The 20640-nt window shown below is 46.5% G+C and overlaps 1 protein-coding gene across 3 annotated transcripts in view; it reads right to left on the bottom strand.

Annotated features, from left to right (window-relative positions):
* The window catches only part of CLIP3 (CAP-Gly domain containing linker protein 3), a 121115-nt gene that overhangs the window by 25467 nt on the left and 75008 nt on the right, over window positions 1-20640 (bottom strand). For 2 of the 3 annotated variants that reach the window (XM_063937915.1, XM_063937914.1), the window contains exons 12-14: window positions 20080-20203; window positions 19872-19933; window positions 17779-17851 (exon numbers count right to left, since the gene is read on the bottom strand). In XM_063937915.1, the coding sequence (XP_063793985.1) occupies window positions 17779-17851; window positions 19872-19933; window positions 20080-20203 (259 nt within the window). Of the gene's footprint in view, window positions 1-17778; window positions 17852-19867; window positions 19934-20079; window positions 20204-20640 lie in introns of all 3 variants that reach the window. The other variant, XR_010183152.1, reaches the window with a different exon arrangement.

Here is a 20640-nt window from a genome sequence, read left to right as displayed (position 1 = left end):
ATAAACCTTGCACCTGGGCCGGTCACTCTCTCTCTCTTGCTCTAAGGTCATCTTGCCAGATTGACTAGAGGACCGGATCCGGGTTGCGCAGGCGAACAAACGTATGTATCATTGGGTGTGACTCTCTCTGTGATTGAATTGTTTTGTGTTGTACCATTTATATTTGAACTTATTGTAATCCCCTTTTACAAATATATTATTACTTGTTGCTGCTTTGGACCACAACATACAATCAAATACTAGTGTCGCATTCAATTTCTGTTGAGCGTTTGTATAGTGTAATTGCCACACTTAGAGCTGCCTCGTGCTCTCAGCGTGTCGGTCTGTGTGTATGCACTGAGTGTAAGCTGCACGGCTATTCCGGCGTGTGTACGCAAAGTGCGTGCACAGTACGGGACTGTGTACGCTAATTGGGGACAGAGTACGTAGGTAAATGATTTATTACAGCTGCCGCAGCGGCTTCAGTTACAGTGTGCAATAGGGGTTAGTGGCTGCTTTCCAAGAAGTCTATCGAACTTCTCAGTTGAGGGCATCATCCGGCTCGTCTCATACCCGGCTTTTGCACAACATTGCAGGCGCTTGTCAGCAGCAAAGGGTGGATTAGCATTATTATATTGTGTTGAGCTATCTTGTGCTGCTGAACCGCGCCTGTACTGCATTGGTTAGGGATGCTGGCATGAACCGCAAGGACAAAGGGAAAAAAAGCCATTTAAAAGTTTTTTCTTTTTTTTTCTTTTGCACATGTAACCTTGCGTAAAGGCGCACACAGCGTACCCATACTTTGCATCCATCCCACATATTGTTGCCATAGGTTATAACGGTCATTTATAGGTTTGTGTGAAACCGGATACATCTGTGTTGCTATATACATTTGAAGTAACTGTATTAATGATATAGTTGTAAGAACACAAAACGCAGCTCTGGCCTAGTCTTTTAGGTTAAACAGAGCAATTGTGGGGGGTGTTCGTGAGCGACAATAGTTTATATCGCTCACATTTATACTGTGTGATTTGTTTTAGTGCGGGCGCACTTTTGTACACGTGGCCCGGACAAAGGCCCTCATTCCGAGTTGTTCGCTCGCAAGGCGAATGTAGCAGAGTTACACACGCTAAGCCGCCGCCTACTGGGAGTGAATCTTAGCTTCTTAAATGTGCGACCGATGTATGCGCAATATTGCGATCACAAACGAGTTAGCAGTTTTTGAGTAGCTTCAGACTTACTCTGCCTGTGCGATCAGTTCAGTGCTTTTCGGTCCTGGCTGACGTCATAAACACACCCAGCGTTCGCCCAGGCACACCCACCGTTTCCCCGGCCACTCCTGCGTTTTTTCCGGAAACGGTAGCGTTTCCAGCCACACGCCCCTAAAACGCCGTGCATCCGCCCAGTAACACCCATTTCCTGTCAATCACAATGCGAACGTCGGAGCGATGAAAAAGCCGTGAGTAAACTTACTTTCTTCATAGCAAAGTTACTTGGCGCAGTCGCAGTGCGAACATTGCGCATGCGCACTAAGAGAATTCTCACTGCGATGCGATGAAAAACTCCGAGCGAACAACTCGGAATGAGGGCCAAAGTACGTGAGCGCGCACAAGCGTGAAAAAGCACGTGCGGTTGCGTAATTACGCAAGTTGCGTAAGATCGCTAACGCCAAGGACAAACCACACAATAGTTCAATTTAAAGCGGAGTAGTAGATGTTTATCTACAAATAGCACATAACTATCCGGTTTCAAACGCAGATTAGAATAACATTGATAAAGTGTGTTACCTCTGGGGAAAGCTATCAGTTAACAGGAAAGGATATTTTTCTGATCAGAAAACTATAGAGTGTTAGTGTGGGCTGAAAAAGGTGTGAATGTATTGAACCCCGCTTGGTAAACTCGGTGAACTTGGTGAGCACGGTCTAGGTGAACACGTGCAACGGAGTGTGATAAAGCTTTGTGAAGTTGTTGTTTTAAAGGTTTTTTTCTTGGCATTACACTCCGGCTGTTTTGGAGCACAGTGTGAAGACTCCAGTGATCCTACAACTTATAGATAGCAAGTGTCTATAAGCGGTACGATTGGACCGCACGGTTGTGTGAGCGATACGTGGCGCAACGTGATACGAAGTTTTGCATATTTGTGCGTAAATCTCGTCATCATACGCGTTGTGTAAAGCACATGCAAGCGTGATTTGTTTAAAAATTGTCTTTTAGGAAGATATTCACTGGGTACGGTAAGTTACTCCTAAAGGCCCAGGGGATATAGGCCGAAGTAGGGCCTGCACTGTCTACGCGTGTCTGCTAAATAGGGCGGATCCGTGGTACTCGGAGCAGAAGAAGTTAGTGGAAGAACTTTGAGGACTTCCACCGTTAGACTACTGTGTTTGGAGCATTTTAGGAAGTTTTCCCATGTTAAAAGGGTCCACAATGGGAGCCAAGTGCACAACACAGGGACGTTCCTCAGTAAGGGTTCAGACAGCAGAATTGAGACCCAGGGGGTCAGCTCGGTTGGTAATGTGGGGGAAGTATGGTCCCCACACTGAGACCTTTTGTGATGAATGGACACGAATGACTGTGGGGGATAAAGCATAATTTCCTGGGATAGGTAGTTTTGATCCAGAGGTACTACACAATGTAAGGATTAGAATATGCCTGCTCAAATCCAGAAAGCAAAGGGTAAGGCATACAGATTGTTTAAACTTGTGGCAACAAGAGGGGGATGTGCAAAGGGAGCTCGCTCGCACAGCAAGTTCCAAACCAGGCAGAAGCGTGAATGCGACAGCACCACCACCACCATATGTTGATGGAGAGAAGAGTGTCACCACCAATGATACAAAGGTAGAGGTCAGGGAAATGCGCAGCGAATGTATTAAAACTAATGCTTGTACCTTGTACCCTGTTTTACCTTCTCCCCAAGATTACAGCAACGTAGAGGATGAGCCTAGCATGATCTCAGCCCTTGCCCTGGCTGCCACCATACACGACACAAGGGTGGGCATTGCCCAACCACCAAGGGCAGTGGCCACATCAGCCAGTGGGGGGGCAGATGAGATCGTGGCGACTGGTAAGTACGGTACCGTCCATTATGCAGAAACAGTGACTCCCCGTATTGTAGAGACAAACAAGAAAGATGTGGTTGAGTTGCATCCAGTTAGGGTGATTGCAGTCCCTAACGGGAGAACTGACACTCAGGGGGTGACCCCAATCAGGAACATTGCAATGTACTGTCCCTGGTCCCGTATGGAGCTGAGGTCAATTATGGCAGAATTCCCTGGCCCCAGAAAGGATTTAGTCGGATGCCAGATATATATGAGATTTAGGACTTTCCCAAGAACCCACAAACAAAGATTGGCGGACGGTGTTGCGAGCGAGTCTCCCCTCTAACATTGACATCCCAAAATTTATTACAGACTGCAACCTAGATGCAGAAGTGCCACTCACTGATGCTTACAATCAGGAGAATGTCAGGCAAATCAATATACAACTAGGTTTGTATTTCCCAGCCGTAGTTAGATGGAATAAGATTTTTTCCATAAGACAGAAAGACAATGAACTGGCATCCGAATATTTCCACAGAGCTTTGATGGAAATGGCTAAATTCACTGGGGTTGAGGATATTAGAGACAATGTCAACCACAGGGAAGTAGCTGTCTCTGTATTAATGGAGGGATTGAAGGAGGCACTGAAAACCAGGGTGCAAACTGCTATGCCAAACTGGAGGGGTATTACGGTGACTGCACTTACGGAATCAGCACTGGAGCACGACCGTAATATCCAGAAAACCATGGAGGCACAGGGGGAGCGGTTGATGGTGATGAGCATCCAAGCACTGGAAGGAGCACCAACTCGACCAAAACCCCAGGCCTCTGACACATGGAAAAAGCCAAGAGTTTGTTATCTGTGTAAAAGGGAAGGGCATTATGCCAGCAATTGTAACAGCACACAAAAATTCAGACCTCCTAGACCAGAACACGAGCAAAGTAATTATACACATAGAGGAGATCAGGGATCATACAGGAGAGAGTACGAGCCGCATAGAGGGGAAACAAGGAGGTACCCACCACGGGAGGACTGGTGAGCCCCCGAAGACTTACCGTTATCCCCCTCACATATCATAGCCGCCAACGCCCAAAGGGTGGGTCCACGGCCCCAGTAGAGGTTAGACCACACCTGTAGTCTGCAGCGTGTGAAGCTGATCGCTGGCCCTGGGAATGAACCTGAGGTCTTGGTCAAAGTAGCAGGAACACTACAACCATTTCTTGTAGATACAGGGGTGGCCAGATCTGTACTCAAAGCTCCAACCAATTTACTGACCACGGGCAAAACAATTTCGGCAATGGGAGTAACAGGAACGGTGCAACACTACCCTTTGAGTAGACCGGCAGAGATTAGGATAGGGCCCCTGCAGACCAAACACTCTTTTCTGCTGGCTGCATCGGCTCCGACTAATCTGCTCGGCAGAGATTTATTGTGTAAAATGCGGTGTGTCATATATTGTACTCCTGAGGGTGTCTTCTTGGATATACCCGAGAATCATGTTCAAGAAGTGCAAGATATATTAAACACCCCTCAAAGGCTAATGTCGCATTCTGCTGTTATAGACAAGTGTCCATCAAAGGTAGAGGAAATGATCTCACGAATACCGGTTTCCCTTTGGACCAAAGATGGACAAGACACTGGATTGATGGCAAATGTAGCCCCAATAGTAGTACAAGTAAAAGATGGTAGGATAGCTCCAAAAATCCCTCAGTATCCTCTGAAGCCAGAGGTGGAATTAGGAGTGTACCCCGTCATAGAGCGCTTGCTACAACAGGGCATCCTAGTCAGGACGTCCAGCACTGCCAATAGTCCCATCTTCCCTGTGAAAAAGAGTGGGGGGAGGGGTTACCGGCTAGTGCAGGATTTAAGAGGGGTGAACAAAATAGTTGAGAGTCAATTCCCCGTAGTCCCCAATCCAGCTGTCATCTTGATGCAGATCCACGCAACCTCTTCATACTTCACTGTCATTGATCTCTGTTCTGCCTTCTTTTCTGTCCCTCTCCACCTTGACAGTCAGTACCTTTTCGCCTTCTCTTACAGGGGAGTACAGTACACCTGGACTCGTCTTCCCCAAGGCTTCATTGACAGCCCAAGTATCTTCTCCCAAGCACTGCATGACTGTTTGCAATCCTTTCAACCTGAAAGTGGCTCAGTGCTAATACAGTATGTTGATGACTTATTGTTGTGCTCTGACTCATTTGAAACGTCCTTGGCAGATACGAAGCAGCTGCTGCTTCACCTCTCCCAGACAGGACACAAGGTTTCAAAGGATAAATTACAGTTGTGCAGTAAAAGGGTGAGGTATTTGGGGCATTGCTTGACACAAGGACAACGACACCTCACTGCTGATAGGATAGAAGCGATTCGCAACATGACTCTGCCACAAACCCAGCAACAGATCCGCACTTTCCTAGGAATGTGTGGGTACTGCCGAAACTGGATCCCAGGGTTCTCCATATTGGCTTTACCTTTGCAAGAGATGGTCTCTTCAAACAAACCAGATCGGATTTCGCACACAGATGAGTCCAAACTGGCATTTGAGAGACTCAAACAGTGCCTATCACAGGCACCTGCATTGGGTATGCCAGATTATGGGAAACCCTTTGAATTGTACGGTACAGAGAGTGCTGGGTGTGCGGCAGGTGTTTTAACACAGAAACATGGTGATGCCAGCAGACCAGTAGCATACTACAGTGCACAGTTGGACACTGTAGCACGGTCTCTCCCCACATGCTTGCGAAGTGTTGCAGCGATAGCTTTGCTAGTGAGTAAGAGCGAAGACGTAGTGTTAGGACACAACCTGACCGTCCATACACCTCATGCAGTATCAGCCTTAATGAACTCTGCCCAAACCAGACATGTCTCATCTGCGCGGTTTACAAGGTGGGAATTATCACTAATTGCCCCTGTAAACATCACCATAAAGAGATGCAGCTCACTAAATCCTGCAACTTATCTGCCAAGTGTGCCTGGACAGGCACAAAGGGTGGAGGATGAGAATGATGGTGAAGGAGGATTTAGTGCAGACACTAATACGCATGATTGTATGGAATATCTGAACCAGACTTTCACTGCGAGACCTGACATTAGTGACAACCCACTGGAAAACGTAGATTTTACTTTTTACACTGACGGTAGTTTCCACAGACAGACGGACTCGGGAGACCTGTGTACTGGATACGCAGTCATAGATGACAGAGGTATCATAGAAGCTGAGTCCCTGGGCCCACCGCACTCAGCACAAGTTGCTGAGCTGGTCGCCCTAACCAGAGCGTGTGAATTGGCCAAGGGTAAGTCAGCTAATATATACACAGATTCTAGGTATGCCTTTGGAGTGGTACATGATTTCAGGGCCCTATGGCGCCTCAGAAATTTTATGACAGCAGCTGGCACACCCGTGGCGTGTGTGACCCACATCAAAAGATTGCTATCAGCAATACAAGACCCCGACAGAGTGGCTGTTATCAAGTGCAAAGCCCACACTTACAGTCAAGACCCAGTGTCACTTGGTAACAGCCGGGCAGACGAAGCTGCCAAGGCAGCAGCAAGTTCAGACACACTAACCAACATCACACCACTGATGACATTTAACACAATAAGCACACAACAAATCATTAAAATGCAAGATTTGTGTTCCCTGCAGGAGAAGTCCGTCTGGAAGGCGAAGGGATATGGAAGAGAGTCTTCGGGCCTCTGGACAGATGGGCACGGTAAGCCAGTGGCCCCCAAGGCATATCTTCCAGCCCTAGCGGAAGCAGCTCACGGCCTGACCCACTTGGGCAAGGAAGGTATGTGCAAACTGGTCAGGGCATACTGGAGTGCACCAGGGTTCTCATCTCATGCAGGTAGGAGGGCAATGGCTTGTCTTACCTGCATGAGAAAGAATGTTGGGAAGACAATACCGACGGAACCATCCCATATCCCTCCTACGGACGGACCCTTCCAGGTAATACAAATAGACTTCATACAGTTACCACCCTGTAGGAATCTGAAATATGTCCTAGTGTGTACAGTTGTCTTTTTAAACTAGGTAGAAGCATTCCTCGCTGCCACAAATACTGCTACGTTCACTGCAAAGAAAATTGTGCAGGAATTTGTGTGTAGATATGGTATCCCTAGAATAATTGAAAGCGATAGGGGTACCCATTTTACAGGTGAAGTCTTTCAGGTCATGTGCAAACTGATGGGTATTAATAGCAAGCTACATACTCCGTACCGGCCACAGGCGAGCGCAAAGGTGGAGAGAATGAATAGCACTATTAAGAACAAGCTTAGCAAAGTGATGGTTGAAACTGGATTGTTGTGGCCAGAGGCATTGCCACTAGTATTGTACAGCATCAGAACCACTCCCAGGTCACCACTTAACCTATCACCCTTTGAAGTTCTTTTTGGGTGACAACCTCACGTAATGATTGACCCCCAGGATGATTTGAAATGTAATAATGAAGTGACTGTGCAATATTTGGTTAGGATGAGCCAGCAGCTCAGAAATCAACAAAGAAATCTAAAGCTGGTAATTCCTGACCTACCAAACAGTAATTGTCATGACATTGAACCTGGGGATTATGTGATGATTCGAAATTTCTTACGCTCAGGTTGCCTCATTGACAGGTGGGAAGGACCGTACCAAGTTTATTGACCAGTACAACAGCACTAAAGGTCGGCGAAAGAGAGACTTGGGTCCACTCGTCCCACTGCAAGAAAGTTGCTGACCCGGAGAAGACAAAGAGCAGGTGGAAGAGAACCTCGTATCACTAGAGTGCTTGTTCCGGGAAAATTGAGAGGCAGGACTGTTGAAAGGCATCTGAGCACGGAGAGTAACGAGAGTTAGAACGGTTGTCGTACCATTTTCTTTTTTCACCTCCCCCTGCATTTTTCCTTTCTTTTCTCCTTCTTATTTTCCTCCTTTCCCCTAACGAAATGGATCGGTTACAAGAGACTGCGTTTCGGGTTCTGTTAGTGACTTTGGTTTTAATAAGGACAACTTGTTTTTGTGAGGGTCCCAGAGAGGTGGAGCAAGGATCTGGAGTGAGTTCTGATGGAGAGTACGGGTTGGTAGGACCCCAGGATCAGCGTATCACTTTCGCCAAGGCTAGCATCAGAAAAAGGTCTGGTAGTCACTGTGAAGGGTTATTGTCTGTAGAGTACTGTATATGCAAGAAATGCGACAACATAGTCGGAGACGGGTGCATCCAGAAATGTCAGTCCATTTATAATATCCCCACGGACAGGCATCCCCTGAGTGATAACCACTCATTAGTGGGTAAGGTCTTAAACCAAACAGAATGCTGGGTGTGCTCACATGTACCTCAAGGACAGAGTAAATCGGGATTAGTGCCACTTCCTTTAACGATAGATGAGGTACTTGAATTACGGGGGGGAAGACCGGTGGACAGGAAATTCAATACATCTAGACCCCTAGCTTGAAGCTCCACCAGTTCCATGTAGATAAGTCACTAGTCTGTTTCAACGTGTCCAATTTCAGACAACCAGGAAATTGGGAAGTAACATGGAATAATCAGACAATGACCTTCTCACACAGAGCCGATAAAATCGCTATCGATTCTGAACTTGTGCGCAAGATAGCCATTAGTGGGAGGTATTTTCGATACAGGTACACACGTGGCAGCAAGACCATGTGGGCTGGGAAAGTACCGCAAGAATATTGTGCACATATTATCCAGCATGAAACTTGTATGGAACAGATGAGAGAACTAGGGACTGGTTTCTTTCCATGGAAGATATGTAATATGGTGATGCTGCATTTTGTCCCCTATGTTCTTCCAGATGATACTTATTTCATATGTGGGAGGAAAGCGTACAAGTGGCTGACTCCGAGCTCTGAAGGGTTGTGTTATATTGGCAGAGTACTACCAGATGTTATTACTATAACCCATGACCTAATGAAAGATGTTCACCGCAACGCTCAAACTCCGTATACTCATACCCATTATGAGCACATTGTCAAGAGACACCTCATAGCTAGGACAGAGCACGCAGGCTCTGATTTGATCCATGAATCTACCGGGATTCAAATTCTCCTCGCATTAGATGTCACCCATACTGCCAGGGGAGTTATAAATTATAGGTATATCCATGCGCTGGCGAACTTGATAGACAATATTACCGAAATGTATGATGACACCTTCAGGTACACTGGCAGGGAACTGCAGGCTTATAAGAATGAATTGATCCAGCATAGGATGGTTTTAAATTATGTTACAGCTGTGACGGGTGGGTACTGTGTTACTCTAGCTACTCAGTATGGTGTAAAGTGCTGTATCTACATCACAAACAGCACCAACGACCCCACGGAGGTCATCGACCAAAAGATGGATGAGATCCTACAACTTAAATGGGAATTTAGGAGACGACACAATCTGACGTTAACAGCTGTGGGTGATGAAGTGATCGGCTGGGCCTCTTGGTTGAACCCACTCAAATGGTTCTCAGGGCTAGGAGAGTGGGCACAGAATGTGATTGCCAGTGTGGGGAAGATTCTTCTTCTAATCTTAGGTGTCGTCATAATTGTCGGGTTAATATTTAAATGTGCTCGAATTCTGACGCGGCGCAAGCAAAGCATAAATTTAATGAGTCTAAGGAGCGAGGGCGTTGTAACAGCGGCAGACTTGACTTATGACCCTTCTGTTGAGACAGTGTTATGATAAAGATTGAAAATGAATTTCATGGCCTGTTTCTGTTCACCTTCTCTCTGTTTCCCCCTTACCCAGGAAATCCACAAACCGGAACCCAACTCATCAATCACCAAAAAATAAGATTTTACTCACCGGTAAATCTATTTCTCGTAGTCCGTAGTGGATGCTGGGACTCCGTAAGGACCATGGGGAATAACGGCTCCGCAGGAGACTGGGCACAACTAAAGAAAGCTTTAGGACTACCTGGTGTGCACTGGCTCCTCCCACTATGACCCTCCTCCAGACCTCAGTTAGGATACTGTGCCCGGAAGAGCTGACACAATAAGGAAGGATTTTGAATCCCGGGTAAGACTCATACCAGCCACACCAATCACACCGTATAACTCGTGATACTATACCCAGTTAACAGTATGAAATATAACTGAGCCTCTCAACAGATGGCTCAACAATAACCCTTTAGTTAAACAATAACTATATACAAGTATTGCAGACAATCCGCACTTGGGATGGGCGCCCAGCATCCACTACGGACTACAAGAAATAGATTTACCGGTGAGTAAAATCTTATTTTCTCTGACGTCCTAAGTGGACGCTGGGACTCCGTAAGGACCATGGGGATTATACCAAAGCTCCCAAACGGGCGGGAGAGTGCGGATGACTCTGCAGGACCGAATGAGCAAACTCTAGGTCCTCCTCAGCCAGGGTATCAAACTTGTAGAATTTTGCAAATGTGTTTGACCCCGACCAAGTAGCTGCACGGCAAAGTTGTAAAGCCGAGACCCCTCGGGCAGCCGGGCAAAGAAGAGCCCACCTTCCTTGTGGAATGGGCTTTCACTGATCTAGGATGCGGCAGTCCAGCCGCAGAATGTGCAAGCTGAATCGTACTACAGATCCAGCGAGCAATAGTCTGCTTTCAAGCAGGAGCACCCAGCTTGTTGGATTGCATACAGGATAAATAGCGAGTCAGTTTTCCTGACACTAGCTGTCCTGGAAACATAAATTTTCAGGGCCCTGACTACGTCCAACAACTTGGAATCCTCCAAGTCTGTAGTAGCCGCACGCACTACAATAGGTTGGTTCAAATGAAAAGCTGATACCACCTTAGGGAGAAACTGGGGACGAGTCCTCAATTCTGCCCTATCCATATGGAAAATCAGATAAGGGCTTTTACATGACAAAGCCGCCAATTCTGACACACGCCTGGCCGAAGCCAAGGCCAACAGCATGACCACTTTCCACGTGAGATATTTCAAATCTACGGTTTTATGTGGCTCAAACCAATGCGACTTTAGGAAATCCAACACCACGTTGAGATCCCAAGGTGCCACTGGAGGCACAAAAGGGGGCTGAATATGCAGCACTCCCTTAACAAATGTCTGAACTTCAGGCAGTGAAGCCAGTTCTTTCTGGAAGAAAATCGACAGAGCCGAAATCTGGACCTTAATGGAACCCAATTTTAGGCCCATAGTCACCCCTGACTGTAGGAAGTGCAGAAAACGGCCCAGCTGAAATTCCTCCGTTGGGGCCTTCCTGGCCTCACACCACGCAACATATTTTCGCCATATGCGGTGATAATGGTTTGCGGTCACTTCTTTCCTAGCTTTAATCAGCGTAGGGATGACTTCCTCCGGAATGCCCTTTTCCTTCAGGATCCGGCGTTCAACCGCCATGCCGTCAAACGCAGCCGCGATAAGTCTTGGAACAGACAGGGCCCCTGCTGCAGCAGGTCCTGTCTGAGCGGCAGAGGCCATGGGTCCTCTGAGATCAATTCTTAAAGTTCCGGGTACCAAGCTCTTCTTGGCCAATCCGGAACAATGAGTATAGTTCTTACTCCTCTTTTTCTTATTATCCTCAGTACCTTGGGTATGAGAGGAAGAGGAGGGAACACATAAACCGACTGGTACACCCACGGTGTCACTAGAGCGTCCACAGCTATTGCCTGAGGGTCTCTCGACCTGGCGCAATATCTTTCTAGCTGTTTGTTTAGGCGGGACGCCATCATGTCCACCTGTGGCCGTTCCCAACGGTTTACAATCAGCTGGAAGACTTCTGGATGAAGTCCCCACTCTCCCGGGTGGAGGTCGTGCCTGCTGAGGAAGTCTGCTTCCCAGTTGTCCACTCCCGGAATGAACACTGCTGACAGTGCTAACACGTGATTTTCCGCCCATCGGAGAATCCTTGTGGCTTCTGCCATCGCCATCCTGCTTCTTGTGCCGCCCTGTCGGTTTACATGGGCGACTGCCGTGATGTTGTCTGACTGAATCAGTACCGGCTGGTTTTGAAGCAGGGGTCTTGCCTGACTTAGGGCATTGTAAATGGCCCTCAGTTCCAGAATATTTATGTGTAGGGAAGTCTCCTGACTTGACCATAGTCCCTGATAGTCTTCCCTGTGTGACTGCCCCCCAGCCTCGAAGGCTGGCATCCGTGGTCACCAGGACCCAGTCCTGTATGCCGAATCTGCGGCCCTCTTGAAGATGAGCACTCTGCAGCCACCACAGCAGAGACACCCTGGTCCTTGGAGACAGGGTTATCAGCCGATGCATCTGAAGATGCGATCCGGACCACTTGTCCAACAGGTCCCACTGAAAGGTCCTTGCATGGAACCTGCCGAATGGAATTGCTTCGTAGGAAGCTACTATTTTTCCCAGGATCTCGCGTGCAGTGATGCACCGACATCTGTTTTGGTTTCAGGAGGCCTCTGACTAGAGATGACAGCTCCTTGGCTTTCTCCTCCAGGAGAAACACTTTTTTCTGTTCTGTGTCCAGAACCATCCCCAGGAACAGTAGACGTGTCGTAGGGACCAGCTGTGACTTTGGAATATTTAGAATCCAACCGTGCTGTTGTAGCACCTCCCGAGATAGTGCTACCCCGACCAACAACTGCTCCCTGGACCTCGCCTTTATCAGGAGATCGTCCAAGCACGGGATAATTAAAACTCCCTTTTTTCGAAGGAGTATCATCATTTCGGCCATTACCTTGGTAAATACCCTCGGTGCCGTGGACAGACCAAACGGCAACGTCTGGAATTGGTAATGACAATCCTGTACCACAAATCTGAGGTACTCCTGGTGAGGATGGTAAATGGGGACAGGCAGGTAAGCATCCTTGATGTCCAGTGATACCATGTAATCCCCCTTGTCCAGGCTTGAAATAACCGCCCTGAGCGATTCCATCTTGAACTTGAATTTTTTTATATAAGTGTTTAAGGATTTCAAATTTAAAATGGGTCTCACCGAACCGTCCGGTTTCGGTACCACAAACATTGTGGAATAGTAACCCCGTCCTTGTTGAAGGAGGGGCACCTTGACTATCACCTGCTGGGAATACAGCTTGTGAATTGCCTCTAGCACAGCCTCCCTGTCTGAGGGAGTTGTTGGCAAGGCAGATTTGAGGAAACGGCGAGGGGGAGACGTCTCGAATTCCAGCTTGTACCCCTGAGATACCACTTGAAGAATCCAGGGATCTACCCGTGAGCGAGCCCACTGATTGCTGAAGTTCTTGAGACGGGCCCCCACCGTACCTGGCTCCGCCTGTGGAGCCCCAGCGTCATGCTGTGGACTTAGAGGAAATGGGGGAGGACTTTTGTTCCTGGGAACTGGCTGTATGCTGCAGCTTTTTCCCCTCTACCTCTGCCTCTGGGCAGAAAGGACGCGCCTTTAACCCGCTTGCCTTTTTGGGGCCGAAAGGACTGTACCTGATAATACGGTGCTTTCTTTGGCTGTGAGGGAACATGGGGTAGAAAAGCTGACTTCCCAGCTGTCGCTGTGGAAACGAGGTCCGAGAGACCATCCCCAAACAACTCCTCACCTTTATAAGGCAAAACTTCCATATGCCTTTTAGAATCTGCATCCCCTGTCCACTGCAGAGTCCATAACCCTCTCCTGGCAGAAATGGACATTGCACTTATTTTAGATGCCAGCCGGCAAATATCCCTCTGTGCATCTCTCATGTATAAGACTGCGTCTTTTATATGCTCTATGGTTAGCAATACAGTGTCCCTGTCAAGGGTATCAATATTTTCCGACAGGGAATCTGACCACGCAGCTGCAGCACTGCACATCCATGCTGAAGCAATAACCGGTCTTAAAATAATACCTGAGTGTGTATATACAGACTTCAGTATAGCCTCCTGCTTCCTATCAGCAGGCTCCTTCAGGGCGGCCGTATCCGGAGACGGTAGTGCCACCTTCTTTGACAGGCGTGTGAGCGCTCTATCCACCCTAGGGGATGTTTCCAAACGTGACCTATCCTCTGGCGGGAAAGGGTACGCCATTAGTAACTTTTTAGAAATTACCAGTTTCTTATCGGGGGAAGCCCACGCTTCTTCACACACCTCATTTAATTCATCAGATGGGGGAAAAACCACTGGTAGTTTTTTCTCCCCAAACATAATACCCTTTTTTGTGGTACCTGGGGTAACATCAGAAATGTGCAACACATTTTTTATTGCCTCAATCATGTAACGTGTGGCCCTATTGGAAGTTACATTAGTCTCATCGTCGTCGACATTGGATTCAGTATCCGTGTCGACATCTGTGTCTGCCATCTGAGGTAGCGGGCGTTTTAGAGCCCCTGATGGCTTTTGAGACAGTTGGGCAGGCACGAGCTGGGAAGCCGGCTGTCCCACATCTGCTATGTCATCAAACCTTTTATGTAAGGAGTTGACACTTTCACGTAATTCCTTCCACAAGTCCATCCACTCAGGTGTCGGCCCCGCAGGGGGTGACATCACATTTATCGGCATCTGCTCCGCCTCCACATAAGCCTCCTCATCAAACATGTCGACACAGCCGTACCGACACACCGCACACACACAGGGAATGCTCTGACTGAGGACAGGACCCCACAAAGCCCTTTGGGGAGACAGAGAGAGAGTATGCCAGCACACACCAGAGCGCTATATAACACAGGGATTAACACTATAACTGAGTGATTTTCCCTTATAGCTGCTTATATGTATACTACTGCGCCTAAATTTAGTGCCCCCCCTCTCTTTTTTACCCTTTGTAGTCTTGAAACTGCAGGGGAGAGCCTGGGAGCAATCCTTCCAGAGGAAGTTGTGAGAGAGAAAATGGCGCCAGTGTGCTGAGGGAGATAGCTCCGCCCCTTTTTCGGCTGACTTCTCCCGCTTTTTTATGGATATCTGGCAGGGGTATTTTTCACATATATAGCCTCTAAGACTATATTATGTGAGTTTTATGCCAGCAAGGTGTTTAATATTGCTGCTCAGGGCGCCCCCCCCAGCGCCCTGCACCCATCAGTGACCGGAGTGTGAGGTGTGCATGAGGAGCAATGGCGCACAGCTGCAGTGCTGTGCGCTACCTTGTTGAAGACCGAAGTCTTCTGCCGCCGATTTCCAGGACCATCTTCTTGCTTCTGGCTCTGTAAGGGGGACGGCGGCGCGGCTCCGGGACCGGACGACCGAGGCTGGGCCTGTGTTCGATCCCTCTGGAGCTAATGGTGTCCAGTAGCCTAAAAAGCCCAAGCTAGCTGCAAGCAGGTAGGTTCGCTTCTTCTCCCCTTAGTCCCTCGTAGCAGTGAGTCTGTTGCCAGCAGATCTCACTGAAAATAAAAAACCTAAAAGTATACTTTCTTTTCTAGGAGCTCAAGAGAGCCCCTAGTGTGCATCCAGCTCAGCCGGGCACAAGATTCTAACTGAGGTCTGGAGGAGGGTCATAGTGGGAGGAGCCAGTGCACACCAGGTAGTCCTAAAGCTTTCTTTAGTTGTGCCCAGTCTCCTGCGGAGCCGCTATTCCCCATGGTCCTTACGGAGTCCCAGCATCCACTTAGGACGTCAGAGAAATGTCATTTTTGTATGTACCGTTACATGTCTTCTGTTCATCTCTGTAGGGCTAGGTTAGTGAAACACACATAGTCATTAGATAATAGGGACACATAATTGCTCACACATATGGATCCCCACGATGTATCATCAGATAAATGTGCTCCCCATTTATCATATAGCTCGGTGGAGTTTGTTGGACCATGTACAGACCCTTAATACGGGATGAGAAGGAATATAATGAATACTTTGCAAAGCCTAGAAGCTAGTGTTGCATGATGATACATCCCCCTCAGGCAGTTACTCATACATACACGTTTTTCCTATCACACTAGGCCATCCATTTCTCACCTATGACCTTTTCTCCCTCTTCCAAGGTACATACTCGCCCATTGTAATGTATAGCATGTAAATATTTTTTTTTCTGTTATTAATATTAGTGGCAGTTATTGTTGACTGCCAAAGGGTGGACTGTCGAAGTCGGAATATATTGCAATACACACACCACATGCAAACACCACACAGATGGCATCCATATATGTACTTAGTCTGGCGTGCGTGCAGCATACTCACAAATTGCGTACAATCGCCTCCCACGGGAGTGCGCGTACGGGCGTGGTATTAGCAATTACAGAAACATTCTTACTTGCAATGGAAATTAATACAGACACATGCCACATGACCCAGCCTGTGTCGAGTCACTGTTCACACACACACACTAATCTAACCAAACATGCACATCCTTCCAAAACAATGTCTTGTTCACTCCAATGTTTGAACAGACTCCCTGATCTGTGAAGAAAGACAAACACAAACCAAACAAGACATCGTTTGGTGGGGGCCAGTACAATGGGAGACAAATATCCCAATAGATACACACAAGCTTGTGGTTGCAAATTATTAACTACTGGCAGCCTGCAGTCTAGAAAACCTGTGAAAGATAGATATAATAAGCAGGGAAACATATATATATATATATATATATATATATATATATATATTTGTGTGTATCTTGAGAATGGTTGGTCATTTCATGTGTAGGATCATGTTGCTTGGAAATAGCATGACAGGGTAACCTAATGAACATGGAAATATATGTCACACATTGCATGTTTCCCAAACTTGGTGCACACATTGCACATAGTCTCCCCTTTCCCCTCATGCAACTTGTACTTATTTGCAAGGCACAACAAGGGAATTATACACCTTTACAGTATGCGAGGGGACAGTAACTGATCAGAGCATCATGCATGGTATCTACGTGTTCGGATAATTATGAGTAATAATCCGGTGTTGGTTTGGAGAAGATCGCATGTCGTTGCGAATAGTTATTCGCAAAGGCAGATTAAAGGTATATTTGTGTTTATTATGTACTTGGTATGCGGTGGGAATCCAGAGCTGACCAGCAGTACACACCCCTGGATCAAGGCATCGCCCATCTCTTCAAACCGACCAATGACCTCTCCTGTACTGTAAACGACCATCCCTCCAACCAATCGGTGGAGAGCAAACAACCCCATTGTATTGTATTTTGGGCAAGGGTATATAAACCTTGCACCTGGGCCGGTCACTCTCTCTCTCTTGCTCTAAGGTCATCTTGCCAGATCGACTAGAGGACCGGATCCGGGTTGCGCAGGCGAACAAACGTACGTATTATTGGGTGTGACTCTCTGTGATTGAATTGTTTTGTGTTGTACCATTTATATTTTAACTTATTGTAATCCCCTTTTACAAATATATTATTACTTGTTGCTGCTTTGGACCACAACATACAATCAAATACTGGTGTCGCATTCAGTTTCTGTTGAGCGTTTGTATAGTGTAATTGCCACACCTAGAGCTGCCTCGTGCTCTCAGCGTGTCGGTCTGTGTGTATGCACTGAGTGTAAGCTGCACGGCTATTCCGGCGTGTGTACGCAAAGTGCGTGCACAGTACGGGACTGTGTACGCTAACTGGGGACAGGGTACGTAGGTAAAGGATTTATTACAGCAGCCGCAGCGGCTTCAGTTACAGTGTGCAATAGGGGTTAGTGGCTGCTTTCCAAGAAGTCTATCGAACTTCTCAGTTTATTAAGATGGGAGTTCTATTTAAGATGGGATGTTGCCCATAGCAACCAATCAGATTCCAGGTATTATCTTCTAGAAGGTGCTAGATAAATGAGAAGTAAAATCTGATTGGTTGCTATGGGGAACATCCCATATTAAACAGAACTCCTAACTTAGTAAATTTACCCCTTAGATCTTCTCTTCCACACCCAAGTAATGACAGTATATTGTGAAGCTGTATACAGTATAATGATAACTTTTTGGTTGAATGATACCTGGAGATAGAATTTTCCGACGCCATCTCTTTCGGTGTCCGTACGGTGTTGAAGTTACGCTTTGGTTGTGTCACTATGTATATAAAAATGATTTTTGAGATTAAATATAACACATAGTACAGTATCTTTGTTATAAATACACATATATAAAGTACATTATTGCTACCATGCAGTCTGTGCATTACTGTACATGTACACATTAATTGTATTGAATGAAATGAAGACATTTGTATATAGTTTTATATGGAACACACCGGTATCGTCCACTGGACACTTCAGTCTATAAATCCATTAACATGCTATACATCTCTTTTGACATACAGTACAAACATGTTCTATACTAGGCCCTATCAGAGGGAGCTGGGGGGATGGGGGCACTTCCCTGGGCTTCCGACTGGCAGGGGGCCTCAAAATTTTTGCCCGGAATGTAATGAAGTCTGAGTTCAGCGGCCATGCTGGATGCCAGCCGAACTCTGACATTTTTTTAAAGGGGCAATCATTTACAAGGCATGGTTTAGCCTTGTAAATGATCGCCCCTTTAAAAAAGTCTGAGTTTGGCCTGCATCCCACACGGACACCGAACTTGGACTTCATTACATCCCGGACATTGTTTCTGTGTTCCGACTTTGGGGGTAATTCAGATCTGATCGCTGCTGTGCATTTTCGTACAGCGGGCGATCAGATCCGAACTGCACATGCGTATGCAACGCAATGCGCCAGTGTGTCGCACGGCTGAAAGGGGACACCGGTCAGCTGTGGGTTTGTGCGAAGGATCCATTCGCACGGGCGTTCGCAAGGAGATTGACAGGAAGAGGGCGTTTGTGGGTGGCAACTGACCGTTTTCAGCGAGTGTTTGGAAAAACGCAGGCGTGTCCAGGCGTTTGAAGGGAGGGTGTCTGACGTCAGCTCCGGCCCCGAACAGACTGATGTGATCGCAGCAGCTGAGTAAGTCCTGGGCTGCGCAGAGACTGCACAAAATCAGTTTGTGCAGCTCTGCTACACATGCGATCGCACACTTGCACAGCGAAAATACATTCCCTCTGTAGGCGGCGACTATCTGATCGCAGGACTGCAAAAATCGCTGCCCACTGATCAGATCTGAATTACCCCCTATATTTTCTTTTAGTAATCCGTTTTCTAATTTGGTAATTTCCAAGTAATAAATAAATGTTCAAACCTAGTTCCTAAGATAGAGAAGAACTTATAATTTGAAATCTCCAAAAATCCAGTACATTAGTAAATTTTAATTAGGTTAAGCATTAAAAAGCACTGAAAAATACATTTCATTATTATTATTATTATTATTATTATTATTATTATTTTTTTTTTAAAGAAAGAAGGGGTGGGGAGCATCTTAATTTGTATTTCTCCGGGCGTCTGTGAACCTGTGGGCCTGTTCTACACTACATAAGACATCATAACCTTGAACTCTGGAAGTACTTGTGTAATCAGTCTGTCTAACCGATCTCTATGATCTTAAATTCTCCCTCAATTCTGTAATTATCCTCTCTTTTCACCTCTTTCTTTCTTGTCCCACTTCCACCATCGTTCATACTGTCACATGTTTTATCATCTTTCATATATCTCCACCTCTAGCAAATTTCATCCTAATCAGCATCCGCTCCTACCTTGTGTGGCAGAGGAAGGGTCTGTATATTTGCTAATGTGCGCACAAATCAACAAGCTGTCTTTCAGAGACTGTATCAGCTGCTGCCTGTATAAGCCAGATAGGGCTGCGGTAATTGCAGGGGATTGGCTTCCCATTGGAAGTGCTGTCTGTATCACAGTCTGGACTGACAGTCTACGGGGGGAGAAAACACTATCCCTGGGACTGCCTGTCCAGAATGCGTTTCAAATGGGAAGTCACTGACCATTTGGGGTGGTGTATTTTAATGGGGGGGCTGCAGCCCCTGCAGCCTCTAGGATAAATCAGCCATTGGAACTAATGCACAGTTTTTATAAACAGCTGTGTCCTTCCTTACTGTCCTTGCCATCTTCTTATCCTGCCCAGCACAGGTTATCCTTATTCCTGTATACTCACAGACACTTGTTGTACAAACAACATACTAAGGATTCAAAAACTGTATACCTACTAGTAACTTGATGCACCTTTTTCACACCACTGTCCACTTGTGGGTCTTTTGGACCACCGAGCCTGCAACAGAAGGAATGATGTTCTTATCGCACTATAGTTCTATTTATCAGACTACTTAGTAATTACTATCCGTCCCCTGTGACGATCCGCTTTTAGAGTCATTATACTAAATGTTGCTCTGAATAACTGTACAAGCTAAATCTCACCTCTGAACCCTGGAGGGCGGAGCAAATACTCCATATTTTGGGGAGCAGGTGAAATATCGGACACCAAACACAGAACCGTCATGTTTTCCTGTGGGTTTTTCAAGTTCAATTCCAAACCAGTATCCTGACCAACAGAAAGAGGTTATCGAGTAAGAACAATGCAGAGAAGGCCATACCGGCATCGTTATTATACCAATAACTCCATGACATTATTTATATCCTTGTCCTAAATGTGTTTATATTCCTTTATATAACCCCTATCACTGCTAAGCATAACCCTTCATAAATTATACTATTAGTTCTCCTTTCTCCATATAATTTATCCGGTTACTGTGTGTATCCTCTTTTTAGAGCTTATCTTATTACTCTCTAACTCCTCCTACCACCACATATGCTATTACACCATAATTATATTACTCCATATAACACCTCCCTATAACTGCGAGTATTACTCTATACACCAACTCCCTACACAGTAACGCCTCCTATTACTTCATATTAAACCTGCCTATAACTCCTCCTATTACTCTATATATCATGACCCTATAACTCCTCCTATTA

The sequence above is a fragment of the Pseudophryne corroboree genome, chromosome 8 (genome assembly GCF_028390025.1).
Source record: "Pseudophryne corroboree isolate aPseCor3 chromosome 8, aPseCor3.hap2, whole genome shotgun sequence".
Taxonomy (NCBI): domain Eukaryota; kingdom Metazoa; phylum Chordata; class Amphibia; order Anura; family Myobatrachidae; genus Pseudophryne; species Pseudophryne corroboree.
The sequence above is the reverse complement of the archived record's forward strand: the minus strand, read 5'-3'. Positions and strand labels throughout refer to the sequence as shown.